This window comes from Perca flavescens, chromosome 19, assembly GCF_004354835.1.
Source record: "Perca flavescens isolate YP-PL-M2 chromosome 19, PFLA_1.0, whole genome shotgun sequence".
Classification (NCBI taxonomy): domain Eukaryota; kingdom Metazoa; phylum Chordata; class Actinopteri; order Perciformes; family Percidae; genus Perca; species Perca flavescens.
In genome coordinates, this window is record NC_041349.1 from 28,258,481 (window position 1) to 28,274,554 (window position 16,074).

At 40.6% G+C, this 16,074-nt stretch overlaps 1 protein-coding gene across 4 annotated transcripts in view; it reads left to right on the forward strand.

Annotated features, from left to right (window-relative positions):
- Positions 1–14,446, forward strand: part of tbc1d14 (TBC1 domain family, member 14) — a 66,916-nt gene extending 52,470 nt beyond the window's left edge. For all 4 annotated transcript variants that reach the window (XM_028606172.1, XM_028606173.1, XM_028606174.1 and 1 more), the window contains 5 exons: positions 9,328–9,399; positions 10,942–11,070; positions 12,901–13,010; positions 13,729–13,987; positions 14,322–14,446. In XM_028606172.1, coding sequence (XP_028461973.1) covers positions 9,328–9,399; positions 10,942–11,070; positions 12,901–13,010; positions 13,729–13,987; positions 14,322–14,378 — 627 coding nt within the window. In that variant the 3' untranslated portion in view covers positions 14,379–14,446. The remainder of the gene's footprint in view (positions 1–9,327; positions 9,400–10,941; positions 11,071–12,900; positions 13,011–13,728; positions 13,988–14,321) is intronic.
- The last annotated feature ends 1,628 nt before the right edge of the window (positions 14,447–16,074 follow it).

The following is a 16,074-nucleotide window of genomic DNA, read 5'->3' on the forward strand; positions in this document are numbered from 1 at the left end:
AAAGTTGATGTGTTGCATGGCAAAGGCCCAATAGTACGAGTATTCCACCTGCATTTTTGTTGATAAATCCAACTTTCTGAGTCTCATGGGGGTTATCTCTGCCATTATAGAGCTTAGGGGCAGGGCCAAAGCGTATAAACATAAAAACAATTTGGACATCATCTGGACTGCGAACATAGACTGTATAGAAGCCGATGAACAGGAGGGGCTCCTGCTTGTTGTCTTCTGGACACGTGCTGTATGATGGACACAAACAGTGTCACAACCACACACACCCATGCATGTTGCACACGCAGCCCCAGGGTACAGCCCACACATTAGATAGTGTGTGGTGGAAAAGAGAGGTGAAAAAGATAGGGACTTGTGTTTGTGAGTATAAAGTTAATAATCATTTGCATAATAGATGTGAATGTAGAATTTTAGTCTGTGTACAGTATATCTGTTGGTAATTGCTATAACTCCTCAAGACCCAAGCCAAGTTCCCGTGTCCTGCTTGCTACCTGCTGGTTTAAAGTGAAACGGTTAGCCAGCCCGGCACAGAGCTAGCGACAACTTTAGCTAAGGTTCACTCACCAACCGTGGGCTGACCTTTAAGGTGGACAAGCTATTCTCATTTTAGTGACAAGCTCCTCCAAGTTTTGCTTCTAATGATCTTTCCCTAGCTGCAACCAACAACAACTCGGCTAAGCTTTTTCAAAAATAACTGTTAGATGACATCACCAATATGCAAATGAATGTGTGACGTCATTGCACCTAAGCGCTCTGAAATCTCAGGGAAAACCCTGTCATGCACTGTCACACATCAAACAATGCAATATATGAAACATCCTCAACATTTTATGGCTGCCATCTTATAGTTTACCAAATGAGATTACCCTGATGCTTTATAACGTTTCAATTTGATCTATTTAAGTTCTGTTGTAAACATTTATCTCCTGTCATATCTTTACTAATGACTATAACCCCATTAACACTCTCTGACAGTGCCTTGAAGAAATAGATACTTGGATGTCACAGAACTTCCTCCAGCTTAACAAAAATAAAACTGAGATGGTAGTTTTTTGGAAATGAGGAGGAAAGATGCAAACTTTCTACCTTGCTTTAAAGGAAGGGCTTAATAGCAAAGAAAGTGGTAAAAAAACAACCTTGGTATCCTTAAATTTTAGCAGTCACATTAAAACAGTCATAAAATCATTATACCTTCATTTTAAAAATATCAATAAACTAAAAGAATATATTTCAAAGGAGGATCTTGAAAAAAATCATACATACTTTCATTTCTAGTGGGATTGATTATTGCAATGTGCTGGACTCCTAAAAAGACTTTAAAACCTCTCCAAATGGTACAGAATAGTGCAGCCAGGATCCTTACTAAAACAAAAAAAGAACAGATCATATTACGCCAGTCTTAAAGTCCTTACACTGGCTCCCAATTTAATACAGAATTGATTCTAAGGCTCTTCTGTTAGTTTTAAGACACTAAAGGGGATGGGACCTTCCATGGGAACTACCTGCATGACATATTCCAACAACATTCTCAACCAAGACACCTTAGATTAAAACATAAGCAACTACTACTGAAACCTACTGTCAGAACAAAACAGGGGGAAGCAGCTTTTAACCACTATGGTGTCGATCTTTGGACCAGCTTCCAGAGAAAATAAAAAAATCTGAACTTGAAAATTGAGATCGTCACTCATAGAAAACATTCTCAAAACCGTGATCTGAATGTAATAACACTAATTCACAAATGTGTAGATTTATTTTACCATAGATACAATGACAGTAGCAAATTTGTAATGCAACGTTTACTGATTTTTATATATTATTATTATTTATATTAAATAATGATGGGTAAATGTTGCATTACAAGTTTGCAAACTATCATTGTATCTGTAAAAATCAATCTACACATTTGTGAAATTCTTTAATGTGAATATTTTTCAATAGGTGGACCATTTTCTCTCACGTTTTTGCACCATATTTACCTTCATAGTTATAAATTACTGCGGCAAGGCAGAAATATTAGCTATTTGTTTAAATGTTGTTTTCCTGTCTATGTATTTTTAAAGTGGAAAATGTAAACAGTCCAACAGCTACCTGTAATGACTGCCTATAACTGCACCCTCAATAATAATGGGATCATCAGCTACAAGTTTATGAGAAAAGTTCAGCAGCATCATAATTCAATTCAATTTTATTTATAGTATCAAATCATAACAAGAGTTATCTCGAGACACTTTACAGATTAGATCTAGACCACACTCTATAATTTACAAAGCCCCAACAATTCCCGGAAAGAGCAAGCAGTTCGACAGTGGCGAGGAAAAACTCCCTCTTAGGAAGAAACCTTGAACAGCACCATAAGAAGAGCTGCAGCTAGTAACATTAGCATTATGTTTTATTATACTTAGCAACTGTAATCATTCAGTCACAGCATTCTTGCCATAGGCCCTCATACATGTTATCGGTTCATTATGGCTGCTGCTTAAACTCACGCCCGTAAGTTAACTAGCCTGCAACACAAATCAAACATAGCTTACCTTTCTGTCATGCCAATGTAAACTTCCTACTTTTTAAGCAAACACACCTAGCAATCCCTTCCTCTCTCTGCATCATGTTTTTATTGAACAACATGGCATCATAACTGGCTTAAGTGGGCCATTGCAGGATGATCAGTATTTAGCCTGAGTCGTAGGTTTCATATTTTTTTTTCCAAGTAAGGTTTTGCTTTGTGTAAGTCATTGTATTATAGATTTTTATTTATAAAATCACAGAGTTATACATAATCTCAAGTAATAATAAGCCTACATGAATCCCACCATAATATGTCACATTTTCATCATTAGGTTAATCTGGAAAAAAATGTTTGTTAGGCTTTATCCATCATCATCATCAGTGTCAAAGACTACAGATTTTAAAAGGTCACCAAAAGGTTGAGTAGAGTCAGTCAGTTTAGCAGGTTATACTAGGTACGTTAGATGTGGTGTATAGTAATACTAATATGGAATGTAGTGGGAGAGGAATTCTAAAATCAATTAGTTTTAACAGAAAAATTATCAATAAGTAAATGGCATACATTTAGTTTATCTAACAACAATTGTTTTTTTTTTTTGTATTTGATCCCCAGGAAATGGACCAGAGCTCTTCTGACTCTACAGTGATCCTTGAACTAAGTTCCGTCCCTGAAAAAGGAGGACATAAGTGTTCCTGAACTCAAGCGAGCAGAAAGTGTATTTGTAAGTTCACATACAATCCAATGCACAACTTGGTCTGACAATAACAGTAGTGGGGGAAATTGTCTTGGTTTTAACCTGTTAAGTCCGACGGACCTGGTACCGGTTCCACAGCACTAAGTGGTCGCAGCTATTGTAAATTTGCGCTTGTTTAAAACTCTAGGTTAATCACAGCCTCATTGAACTTTAAGACCCAACATCTTAAACTCTAGACCAATACTTTTCTGAGCCATTTTCAGAAAATATACAAATTTGGCTGACTACCACTGAAGGGATTTGGGCTACTCCTCCGGTACTTAAATTTGGTCTTTAATGATATGGCATTTTTCTGTAATCAATAGTATTAAAGGAGAACTCCTGGCAATTTTTACATTAATCTTGCTATACCTACTGTATGTGAGTACCGTCGATAGCAAAAAAATATGAGCCGATTCGGTGCTAGCAGCACGGAGCTAATACAGCTAACGCCCAGAGCTCCCACTCAGCTAAAACGGCAGTTTTGGGGGCATAAGATAAAGAGTGCCTTTGTGCCTCTTAACAGACACAAAATGCAATTAAAACATCTGTACAATATGAACAGGGCCCTTACATGACAACAAGATGCGTTAAGCAACTTAGCCATTGTTTAAATTCACCTATCCTCTTAGCTGCTAGCTAGCGTCTGGGATGAGTGAGTGTGTTCAGCCAGGAATATTATTAGTATAATTATTTGGTAATAATCATCACACAGCAGTTCTGTGTGTATTTGTAGCATATATATCCATTTTTGTGTGCGTTGGTGAGTAGGAGTCTTGCCAGTGTTGATTGTTGTGGTTTCCTTAGCCGGGCTAGCAGGCCCGGCCGGCGTCCCTGCTTCTGCTTCCTTCCTGCCCTCCTGGCTTACCGCGGCCGACAACAATCCAACGAGCGCCCGCTGGTCTGGTGGATGTCCTCCAGAAGACCATTCAAGCCTTTGCTGCAAAATTTTTTATTTCCCACCTCAAAAATGTATTAGTAGTACTGTAAATGTACTGTAGTGATTATGACCATATTAGTGACTATGTAACTACATGGAAACGGACCAAATTATGTTTGCCTTGTACAGTAAAATAGTGTTACAGACGGCTAGCTGTAGTCTCGTGCTGAAGTCCCGTTTGAATTCAGTTGTAGCAGGAAAAGGTAAACAGTGTGCAGGTTGGAGGAGCGTCGTGTGTGAAGAGTGAAAAGCGGAGGTCTTCACAAAGGAAGAAGCTTGGAGTAATGTAACTATGGAGCTAGAGCTAGCCTTCAGTAACGCTATTACTGTACAAGAAACAGGCATCATTTGGCCCGTTTCCATGTAGTAACATAGTCATTAATATGGTCATAACCACTACAGTGCTCAATTACCTATTTTTGAGGGGGAAATAAAATAAAAATTTTCACAGCAAAGGCTTGAATGGTCTTCTGAAGACCTCCACCAGACCAGCGGGCGCCACTGGATTGTTGTCGGCCACGGTAAGCCAGGAGGGCAGGCAGGAAGCAGAAGCTGGAACGCCGGCCGGGCCTGCTAGCCCGGCTAAGGAAACCACAACAATCAACACAGACAAGACTCCTACTCACCAACGCTAGATGGATCACACACAAAATGGATATAAATGCTACAAATACACAGGGAACTGCTTTGTGATGATTATTACAGAGGCTGGGCTGAACACAAATGCATCTAGTTGTCATGTAAGGGCCCTGTTCATGTTGTACAGACATTTTAATTGCATTTTGTGTCTGTTAAGAGACACAAAGGCACTCTCACACACTTTATCTTATGCCCCCAAAACTGCCGTTTTAGCTCAGTGGGAGCTCTGGGCATTAGCTGCAGCAGCTCTGTGTTGCTAGCACTGATTTGGCTCGTTTTTTATTTTTCGTCAGTACTCACATAGGCATAGCAATCAAGATTAACGTAAAAATTGGTTTTGGACAATGATTTACAAAGCCATAAAAGTAATTGTGAATTTGCATGTGAGCTTAACTAAAAGGGATCTGGTCAGCTATGTACAAATGTCTCATGTTATTTACGTAGTCCTATGTGATATAAAGCTGATTTTGTCAGTAAGTAAATGAAACTGGTACTTCCTTGCAGCCAGATCAAGGCTAAAAAAGGAAGTGCAGTACCAACCAGGTGGTTGGTAGAGCATTGCTTGGTTTTTGCTAAGTAGTTGTTAGGGACTTATGGGGCTGAAAAATTAATCAAAAATATTATCAAAATCACAATATGGCCAGGTGCAATATGTAGATTGAAGAAACAGAGATACCCTGGCCTACAAATCATGTTTTTCAGATATAGGAAAAAAGACCCCAACAAAATATTACATCATCATGAATTTTAAATTTAAGTAAAAATGTATATTGTGACAAAAAGAAAAGCATTTATTTTTTTTCTCTCCATATAGAGACAAAGCGTATTTAAGTCCCGCCCCCACCAGGGGGGAAACAGCTCTCTGCCCTCCGATTACTTGTGTTGTGTCAAGGTTTTCTCCTCTTTATTCCGTCTGCTAGCAAACAACAGAAACATGAGTAATCAGCAGGAAGAATGGGAAGACTGGAATCCTGACACTAAACTAAAGTTATGTCCAACATTACCTGTGTTAGCTTACCTTACAGACTGTAGTTAGTCTAAAACTGACATTTGGATATTTGACTTGTTAATAAAATGCTTGATGCAAACGTAACATTGGGCATATTGTTAGCTTAGTGTCAGAATCCCACAGTCTAACCATTCTCTCTGCTGATTCCTCACGTATATATCCACTTTTGTCATCATAAAAGCTCAGTTTTTCGGTTCCACAACTTATGAAAACTTAGGTTCTGGGTTCTATACATTGTTGGTAGTAAATATCACCACACAGCAGCTTTTAGGACTGTTTCGGTTTGCCAGCAGACAAAATTGAAGATGAGGCACCTTCATCCAATACAAGTCAATGTAGAGCGGAAAGATGTTTTCCTCTCTGGTGGGAGTATGACGCGATGTGCTGTGTCTCTATTGTGCAGCCCTAGGTGGTTATGAGGTAACATCTAGCAACCATCTAGTTGCCATCTAGTCCCCTTGTAACAACCACACTTTTACAGTTTTTTTCAGTCTAAATTACTTATTATTATTATTATTAGCACGACAATAGAAACCACCTAGTTACTACTGTCCAGACACCCATCATTTTAGATTTTTAATCTTTAAACTCTGCAAGCAATTTTACATTGATTGGCCTTACTTCTTTGTCTAAGGTTCATCAAAAATGGCGAGAAAGAAGTGGAGCACAGAGGAGGTCCAGGCTGTGGAGAGCAATCTCATGGACAACATCAACTCTGGCAGGGTTCCTGGCAAAGCCCAGTGTGAAGCATCTATCAAGGGATCCTCAGAGGTGCTTAGGGAAGGAGGAGCTGGAAGGCAGTTAAGTTCTATGTGAAGAACCGCATTGACACTTTAAAGCGTCTAGAAAATAACTAATGGAAATCTAAATTGTAATCACTGAACATAATTCCTTTTTGCCATCTAAGTTCTTCTACAATCCCACAACTAGGTACAGCGCTAACTTCAATTCAGCTCATATCTGAGCATGCAAAGACATTTTATTAAGATTGTTATAGCTCTTTTGTTTTCAAATTTAATATGTCAACATGCTCTGACTATTATTTCATTGAGTGATGTAATTTAAATTTTTATCCTAAAGAACATTGTGGTAGTGGGTCATGGGTGGTTCGAGAAATGGAGTTAGAGAGAGACACAGGTTGTAGAGAGAGTGAAAGGTTTTTAGAGAGACAGGTTTGCAGGGAGAGATAGACAGGTATGTATGTAGAGATAGACAGGTATGTAGGAAATGAGAGAGACAGGTATGTAGGTAGAGAGAGACCGGTATGTAGAGAGAGACAGGTATGTAGAAAGGAGAGAGACAGGTATGTAGAGAGAGACCGGTATGTAGATTAGAGAGTGAGACAGGTATGTAGATTAGAGAGTGAGACAGGTATGTATATTAGAGAGAGAGACTATGTAGGGAGAGATAGATGGGTGTGTAGAAAGAGAAAGCGTTCCTGAACCTTTTTTAAAATAAGAAACAGAGGTAAAGAGAGAGAAACACGTACAGAGAGAGAGAGAAAGGTTTGTAGAGAGAAATCGAGGTCGGCAGAGACAGACAGGTTTGTAGGAAGTAAGAGAAAGAGGTGAAGGAGAAGGAAGCAAAGAGCCAGGACAAATGAATTTGTATATGGATGAGTTGTGATAATAAAGTTAATCTGCAATGTAAACACCATTGCTTCTGTGGCATTTCCTGAATGAACTAGAATATATAAAGTACTACAAGTCAAAGGTTGGTTGGAACAATACCGACAGGAAACAAAGAAAAATTAACAAAACAAGTACAAGGTGCAGGCGACTGCTATCACTCACTGTCCCTCCGTTTATGGAAGCAACACAGACTGCTGCCTGCTCACAGCTCTTAGTTTCTTCTCCTAGTAGGACTGGTAATTTAATTTAATCTGAGAGCTATAGAAAACCTTTTGGTTCTTATATATATTCTTTGGAAATATATTTTCCAAATGTTTATATATTTGACATGTTAAGTGAGGAAGTTTGGCTCTGTTTTAGGCTCACTAAGGGTGCAATCAGTGGAGCGTTTGCTCTACAGGAGCCAGGTTTTCCTTTGTCACCTGTTTTCAATGGCAAGGCTGTGCGCACTCAGTCTGTACTGTGCCGATCCGTAACCATGCTCAAATAATCTGCTATGGTGTCCGGTTGATTTAGAGCAACAAAACATGTAGTTTTTAAACAAAACTACATCATCCATTGGAAAATAGATGATGTAGTTTTGTTTAAGCTGTGGTGTAATCTAGTTGAGTTGTTGGTTATGTTCCTGATGCTTTGGTGGAACAGGTTTGTGAACTCAGCTGGGTAAGCGGGTGTCCATTTTTGTTCATCTCTTGGCACTTGATAATATGAGAGGGGGTCACTATGTTTAGATGTGTCCAACATTTAATTGCTTATTTTTGGTTTTAAATTCTGATAAACTGGCCTAATTCAACCTCTTTGCATTACATTTAGTTTTCCTCTCGACATGTAGGAGAAGCTTACAGAACTCTGGATGCAAGATAGTGTGTTATATTATTGATTTAATTCTTGTTTTGTAAGTGGACCGGACCCCCACCTCGCTGGTATGGAGTGCACTTGGTTCAAACACACAACTCAAATGAGTTTTAGCCAAATTCTAATTGGCATTTTGTTTTTACATTTTCGTACAGCATACAAAGTCCTGTGTTCATTAAAAAGTCATTAAAATGCCCTTTACATTACTTTCAGTAGCTTTGTAGAACAGTATTGTGTCAAATATACACTAAAGCTTTTTGAAAGTAAATAAAAAAAGCATGTATATTCTTTTATATGTTTATCAATGAGGGTATATAGGGTCTAAATATGATCAGCGGTTTTATTGTGATGTCAGTAGTCTGGAGTTTGAGTGGAGGATAGGGCATAGCAGGTCTGTTTATGGAGCAGAGCTACTCTCTTTAAACCAGCTTGTCCACCCTTGCAGAATCAGAAAACATTTGTGACATTAAATGGCCAAAACAAACTTAAGACAGGCAAGAGGAGCATCAAAACATAAAAAACAAAAACCATGGAAGCGCCACCTGGTGGCTATTTTAATTATTTCACCTGTAATATACAACAACGAGTGATAAAAAGTAAATATGAGGTCTTTATAGCTGAAAAAAAAAAATTTATATAATAGAAGGAGGAGTATTTCAATGGAATGGGGGTATAAATATTATAAATATTTAAAGAATTTGCCATGTGTCCCCATAGGGTTGGTGAAAGTCAGGTTTGACCTTTATTTGTGAAATCCTAACATTTTAAGTGATTTTCAGGATCCCAGAAACAAAAAAGAAATTTTGGAGTTGAAACCATGTCTCTAGCTCATTTAGAAATAGTAGTTTAGAAAGGGTCCCCATGGTCATTCGCTATGTCATGAGTCCTCACCGAGTAATAAAAACGGGTATGTGTGTGTGTGTGTGTGTGTGTGTGTGTGTGTGTGTGTGTGTGTGTGTGTGTGTGTTCCATTGACTTCATGATTTCTTTGTCTATCATCAGGGCGGGCCATATCATGATGTGCTGCACAGCATTCTGGGAGCATACACTTGTTACCGGCCAGACGTCGGCTACGTAAGTCCCACACACATAACATAACATCCTGCTGTGATACATATGCACATTCAGTACTTTATCTTTTTTATAGCCACTTTGTCTACTGCACCTTTTAGAGTCGCTTAGCCAAATTGATCTTAATGCCTTAATTAAAAAGAATTAGGAAATATCCAACCTTTAAGGACACCAATTTTCTTTGTGATTGAATAATGTATCGTAAATAAATAAATGTTCTTCCTTAAAATACAGGGGGCATAAGTGAGTGCACCCCTATGTTAAATTCCCATAGAGGCAGGCAGATTTTAATTTTTAAAGGCCTAGAGACTGGCAAGGGGTACTTTGCAAAAAATCATCTCTCAATGCAAATCAAACCAGCCATTAGGCTAACTGAAATAAAACCATGCCAATCTCTAGGTATGGTGAAGGGTATGTGATGATGGGGGGGGTAATTCCAATTAGATAATTAATTCCAAAGGCCAAGGGAACTTTATCAGGATGCATAGTATTCTGGATCCATGAAATAACTGGCCTTTAAAAATAAAAATCTGCCTGCCTCTATGGGAATTTAACATAGGGGTATGTATAATTATGCCCCCTGTATTTTAAGGAAGAACATTTATTTATTTACGATACATTATTCATTCACAAAGAAAATTGGTGTCCTTGAAGGTTGGATTTTTCATTTTTTTAATTATTAATTAATTAATTAAGGCATTAAGATCAATTTCCAAAAGATGATTTTCTTTTTTTATTCCTCTTTTGAGTCAACTTTAGCATGGGTGTATTCACTTATGCTTAGCACTGTGTAAGGTTTGACTCTCAACACTCAGCCTCTAAACTAATCTAGAAGTAGAATAACACACAAGGGGCATTTCTCTTTTTTTTTTTTAATCTGTCAGTATTTATGTTCTTGATTCTGTTTTAAATTAGATATTGTCAGGTAGGTATACATTTTTAATTGCCGTTATTAATAACAAATCACATGCCCGTGACTGAACTAGAGGAATGTGTAACATTCGGTCAGTGACAGATTCACGGTGATGGTGATCATCATCTGTGTCCAGCATGAAACTCTCATTAGCCAGTGGCATGAAATGCGTTTTGGATGTTCTTTGATGCCGTGCTCTGACATTGAACCTGTGTTTGCACTACAGCCTAATTCTTTAAAGCCACATGGTGCTCACAGAGCAGAGGCTGCGGTTTGCCCCGCTCGCTGCTCCTCACTGCAGTCCCACGCTGTGTATGCATAGGTAGAAATGACTGTGACTTCCTGCAGTGACCCCAACCCATCTCAAACACACACACACACACACACAGGTTTTGGTTCTCTGCATATGTCTGCGTCACCACTTCATCTCTCTTTCCATCTTAAATTTATCAGCAGTGAAAATGAGGGCGTAGGGCAAAATTCAGCTTCAGTGGGTGTGAACTTACCGCCAGTGTCTCTTCTCTGCCCTCGCTTTCAAAAAAATGTCAAGGTGTACGCTTCATAATAACACTTTTTATACACACAAGCCCACCGTAAGACCACAGGGTTTTATTTTTCCGTTTTGTGTTTAGGTGCAGGGAATGTCGTTCATCGCAGCAGTGTTGATCCTGAACCTGGACACAGCTGATGCCTTCATAGCTTTCGCCAACCTGCTCAACAAGCCCTGTCAGATGGCCTTCTTCAGAGTCGACCACAGCCTTGTCAGTACACACACACACACACACACACACACACAGACACTTAACAGAGTGCCTGTAAGTACACATTACACACATGGCTTTAGAATCATTACAACTCGGTTACATAATAGATCAGATTGTTTAGGTTTATTGTTTACATATTTTACATTTTGGGGGTGTGAAAGTAAATTCTTGACCTTAGAAGCAATATGTCTAAGCAGCAAGGTAGTTGTGCGCACACCCCCTCTTAAATTCAGTCACAAACCCAAAGATATTCAGTTTGAAATTGTAGACGACTCAGGAAACAAGCAAATAATCATATTTAAGTTGGAACCAGATTATTTGGTCTTTTTATTTCCTCAAAATTATAATGGTGAGGCTATTTGCACCCCTGGTACAATTAGCAGTGTATGCTATTCGTACCCTGGTGCAATTAGAAATGAATGCTATTCGTACCCCGCCGGTGCACACAGCAATGTGTTCTATTAATACCCTGTCTGGTACAAATATCAATGTATGCTATTTGCACCCCTGTGCATTTACAGTACCTTGGCATATATTTACACACAGTTATCCATACTACTCATGTATTACACCTTTTTGGAATATTATCGCTCTGACATTCTTACCATAACCAATCCCACTCCTCTTGCCTAAACCTAACCAACCCAACCAGAGCAGGCCTATTCATGAGTCTTCCCCTTACACCCTGCAAAAAAAAATGTTGCGTTCGCGGGCCCTGACTTGCGCAATTGCATGCAAATTATCCCCTCACAGGGGAGTCGAACTCCTAACTCCCAGACCAAAGGTAAGCGCTCTAACCACTCACCTAGCAGTTCACTTCTCACAAACCAACGGTTGTATGCTTTCACTGAAGACAGAAAGCGCAACTGTAGTATCCATTTTCCGCTAGAAATTCAATTGTTATAAACCTTAGAGACAAAACTTTCCTAATATGCCGGTTTCTGCTGTCATGGAAGATGAACATCCGCCATGATTTCGGTGCACGCGAGCAACGTGTTTTTGTTGTTACGTCACAGGGTGTGAATAACTCAGCTGTGTGGTCGAGGCTATTCGTACCGGGGGTGCAAATAGACACTCCGAAATTATAAATCGATTATCAAGGAGACTTCCAATGAAGCATCATAAGGGCCCACGGCAGCATAAGACCGAGCTCCTACCAGTCGAGGGCAAAAGTACCCCTCGATACCTTTTTATTTAGGGAACTTTACGGAATCCCATTTGTTGGCCAATAACATACACAAGGAATTTGACTTCTGTAGGTGTTAACTCTCTATACATTCAACAAATAGACATGTAGCAGTACACATTCAGTAGACAAATAGTAATGTAGACACATACTGTACAATATAGACAACAATATACGTATAGGCACATATCAACATAATATAAAAATATACAAATGAGACCTAATATCAAGACAAGTACACATGGAGTGGGATGTAAAGTGCAAAAGGTAATAGTGCAAAGTAGTGTGCAAGCTGCATATTGGAATGATACACAGGAACATACTCATTAAAGTGGAGGTGTGTGTGTGAGCGCAGATTTAATGAAAACCTTCCACACACAGATCTCTGACACATCGACACCACAGAAATCACTGTTCGTCTCCCACAGACAGCTCGCTGCCTTGCTTCTTGAACCCAATCCTGTGTGTGTGTGTGTGTGTGTGTGTGTGTGTGTGTGTGTGTGTGTGTGTGTGTGTGTGTGTGTGTGTGTGTGTGTGTGTGTGTGTGTGTGTGTGTGTGTGTGTGTGTGTGTGTGTGTGTGTGTGTGTGTGTGTGTGTGTGTGTGTCATCTCTAAGACCACCTTCTCCTCTCTCTCCGCAGATGTTGACTTACTTTGCTGCATTTGAAGTGTTCTTTGAAGAAAACCTACCAAAGCTCTTTGCACATTTCCAGAAAAACAACTTGACCCCCGATATTTATTTAATCGACTGGTGAGTTTCTGTGTTTTTTTGTGTTTTGACGGCGTGTGGATGTTCCTCCGGTACCTGAACCTCACATTGGTGCACAGGACAAAGAAGCTACGGACTAAAACGCAACGCCATGCTTGAGAGGCAGTGGTGGAATGTAACTAAGTACATCTACTCCAGTACTGTACTTAAGTACAAATGTTGGGCTCCTTGTACTTCACTTGAGTCTTTTCTTTTCATGCCACTTTCTCCTTCTACTCCGCTACATTCCAGAGAGAAATATTGGACTTTTTACTCTACTACATTCATCTGTTACAGCTTTAGTTACTTTACACATTAAGATTTCTGCACATGTAGTTTATAAAATCTGATGTTTTATTATAAATTAAACTAGCCAACAGTGTAACGGCCAAGAAGTCCAGCTGAGATGATTAGACCATTAAACACACAACTGGTTGGATCCTTTACACTTTCTACAATGGGAGGATTTTTACTTTTAATACTTTAACTACATTTTCCTGATGATACTTGCATACTTTTACTTAAGGAACATTTTCAGTGCAGGACTTTTTTACAGTGTGGTATTAGTACTTTTACTTAAGTAAAGGATCTGATGGTGGAGAAGAGGTAGAACTTTTAAAAAAGATTTTGAAATGCTTAGTAATGTGTAACTAGATGCAGTTGCAGATGTTCTGTTCATCTGTCGGCATTGAGTGACTGTGTCATCTTTTTCGTGTCCCAGGATCTTCACCCTGTACAGCAAGTCTCTGCCGTTGGACCTGGCGTGCCGGGTGTGGGACGTGTTCTGCCGGGACAACGAGGAGTTCCTGTTCCGCACGGGTCTGGGCCTGCTGCGCCTCTACCAGGACGTCCTGACCACCATGGACTTCATCCACATGGCTCAGTTCCTCACGCGCCTGCCCGACCTCATCCCCGCCGAGCAGCTCTTCCAGCACATCGCCGCCATCCACATGACCAGCCGCAACAGGAAGTGGGCGCAGGTAGGGTCTTATCGCTTCCACACTTTTTTGGGGTGCCGGTTGGATTTGTATTGCGATTTTCATTTATTGCGATTCCAGAAGAATAGAGATTAGATTGCACTGACTATTGGGATATTCTGAGTTGAATAATACACTTTTAGAGACAATAGATCAGGAGACGTTTCTAAGAACTAGTTGTTTTCTAAGAAGAATGCACGTCACATGTCACTCAGTCAGTCAGTCTGACATTTAGTTCATCTGTAAAGAAGAACCACATGGATTTTCTGCTTTCACTCTGTTGATTCGATCGATACTGGTTCTTCCTTTTTAACCGTACCTCCCTCCGTCTGCTCAGGTCCTGCAGGCGTTACAGAAAGATCCGGAGCGAGGCAGCCCGGTGCTGAAGCGCTGAGCTGAGATCAGAGGAAAAGCATCACACATTACCAGACTCGAGCAGACCGACCCCCACCCCTCCGCCCCTCCCCCCCCTCCAGCCCCGGGGACGGCCCCATGCACCTGAGAAAAGACGTTTTACTTCAATGGGGGACGTATCGGGTCTTAGCCGCTGTGATAAACCTCTTCCCCAGAGCCGTGTCACTACTGCTTTAGCTGGAACCAGCACCCTGGACGGGGGTCTGTCAGTGAGACGTGAGCGGTGTGAAAAGGAATAAGAGGCCTTATTTATCTCCCACCACCTGCCCTCTGCTCAGAGGCCCAGCACTGGACTGTGAAGTGTAGCTGGGAGAGGCTGAAGAATGTATCATACACTCCCACCGCGGGACCCGCGGGACCCACAGAGGATACCAGTTACTACTCAAATCCTCGACTTTGATTTCAAATTCCTGCTGTCAGCACTCTTTCTAGCTACAGCTCTGCTCGTCGTCTCTTTAAATGTGGCTACTTCTGCGACAAAAACCATACGTGGGAATCCCCAGTCTCGAAACGGTTTGGGTCAGGGAAAGAAATAGTCAAGTCCTCCTTTTAAAAGGCATCTCCGGAGTCCTAATCTGCTGATGTGAGTTTTTAAATATGTTAGGCGGAATCTGTTATTTGTTTTCTGCACCCCCCCCCTCAGAACTTCAGTCATTCCTTCATTGTCCTCTTGAGTTTGATTCCGTCCTCAGTGTGCTTTTTCATTGGGGTGTTTCCCAGTTGGGTACAGATCTGTCTCCTGAATCATTCCATGAAGCCAGCCCTCCGTCTCGGAATGGGCTTTTGAGTCAAGAAAACCTGAAATGCACACGACGTTCCCACTGAAGACTATCGGGGGTCTCTGAGAGCACTGCGTTGTTACATTTGTTGGGACCCTCTGCGAAGAGGTTATCCGCCGCCTGTAGAAAAAAAAAAAAAAGTTTTAAAGTATATTTGTCATTCAAACTGGAGTAAATCATGAGGTGAACTGCTGTTAAACACACACGCACCATACGGTGTACATTTCAGCTGGTTGGTGTTCCACTTCTTGGTGTGGAGTGTGGCGTCTTTAAAATGTTGTATTTATTTAATATTTATCTAAAGGACACAAACGGGACTCGTTGGGAGTCAAATGAAGGGTTGTTGCTGAGCCTCTCCTCTTCCCCCAAACTTGCTCGGAGCACACACTCGATTTGAACACACATGCTGATCGTTCGTTTGCAGCATAAATAGCTCCTGTTTTAGTTTAATTAGTTCATTCGTCAGGGACCATGCACAGTTCAAGCCCTGTACCACAGTTAGCTATGCAGCTAATTTACATCTGCGGTCCCACGTTACTGTATCGTGTCAACAGTTCCCTTCATTTAATATGGTTTGTGGCGTTTTTTATTTCTTTTTTTTGTTTTTTTTTTCCTTTCTTTCACGGGGAGCAAATGTTCCACCGAAACAAGTTCCTTCCCGAGACTGTTTTTGCAGCGCCGGCGTCTCTGCGTCCGGAGCTTAGCGCCGCCCGAGGCGATTGGGATCGCGTGTCCTTGCTGATCGGAACGCGGTTACCGCGTCTGTCGGAGAGGTCGTGCAGCCTTGCAGATCAGCGATTTAACCCGTTTTAGGGAAAAGCCCGTTTTTCCTCTCAGCCTTTTTATCTCAAGCAAGAGAGACCGATTCACAGATCGACCGTGGTAGGAGAACAGATG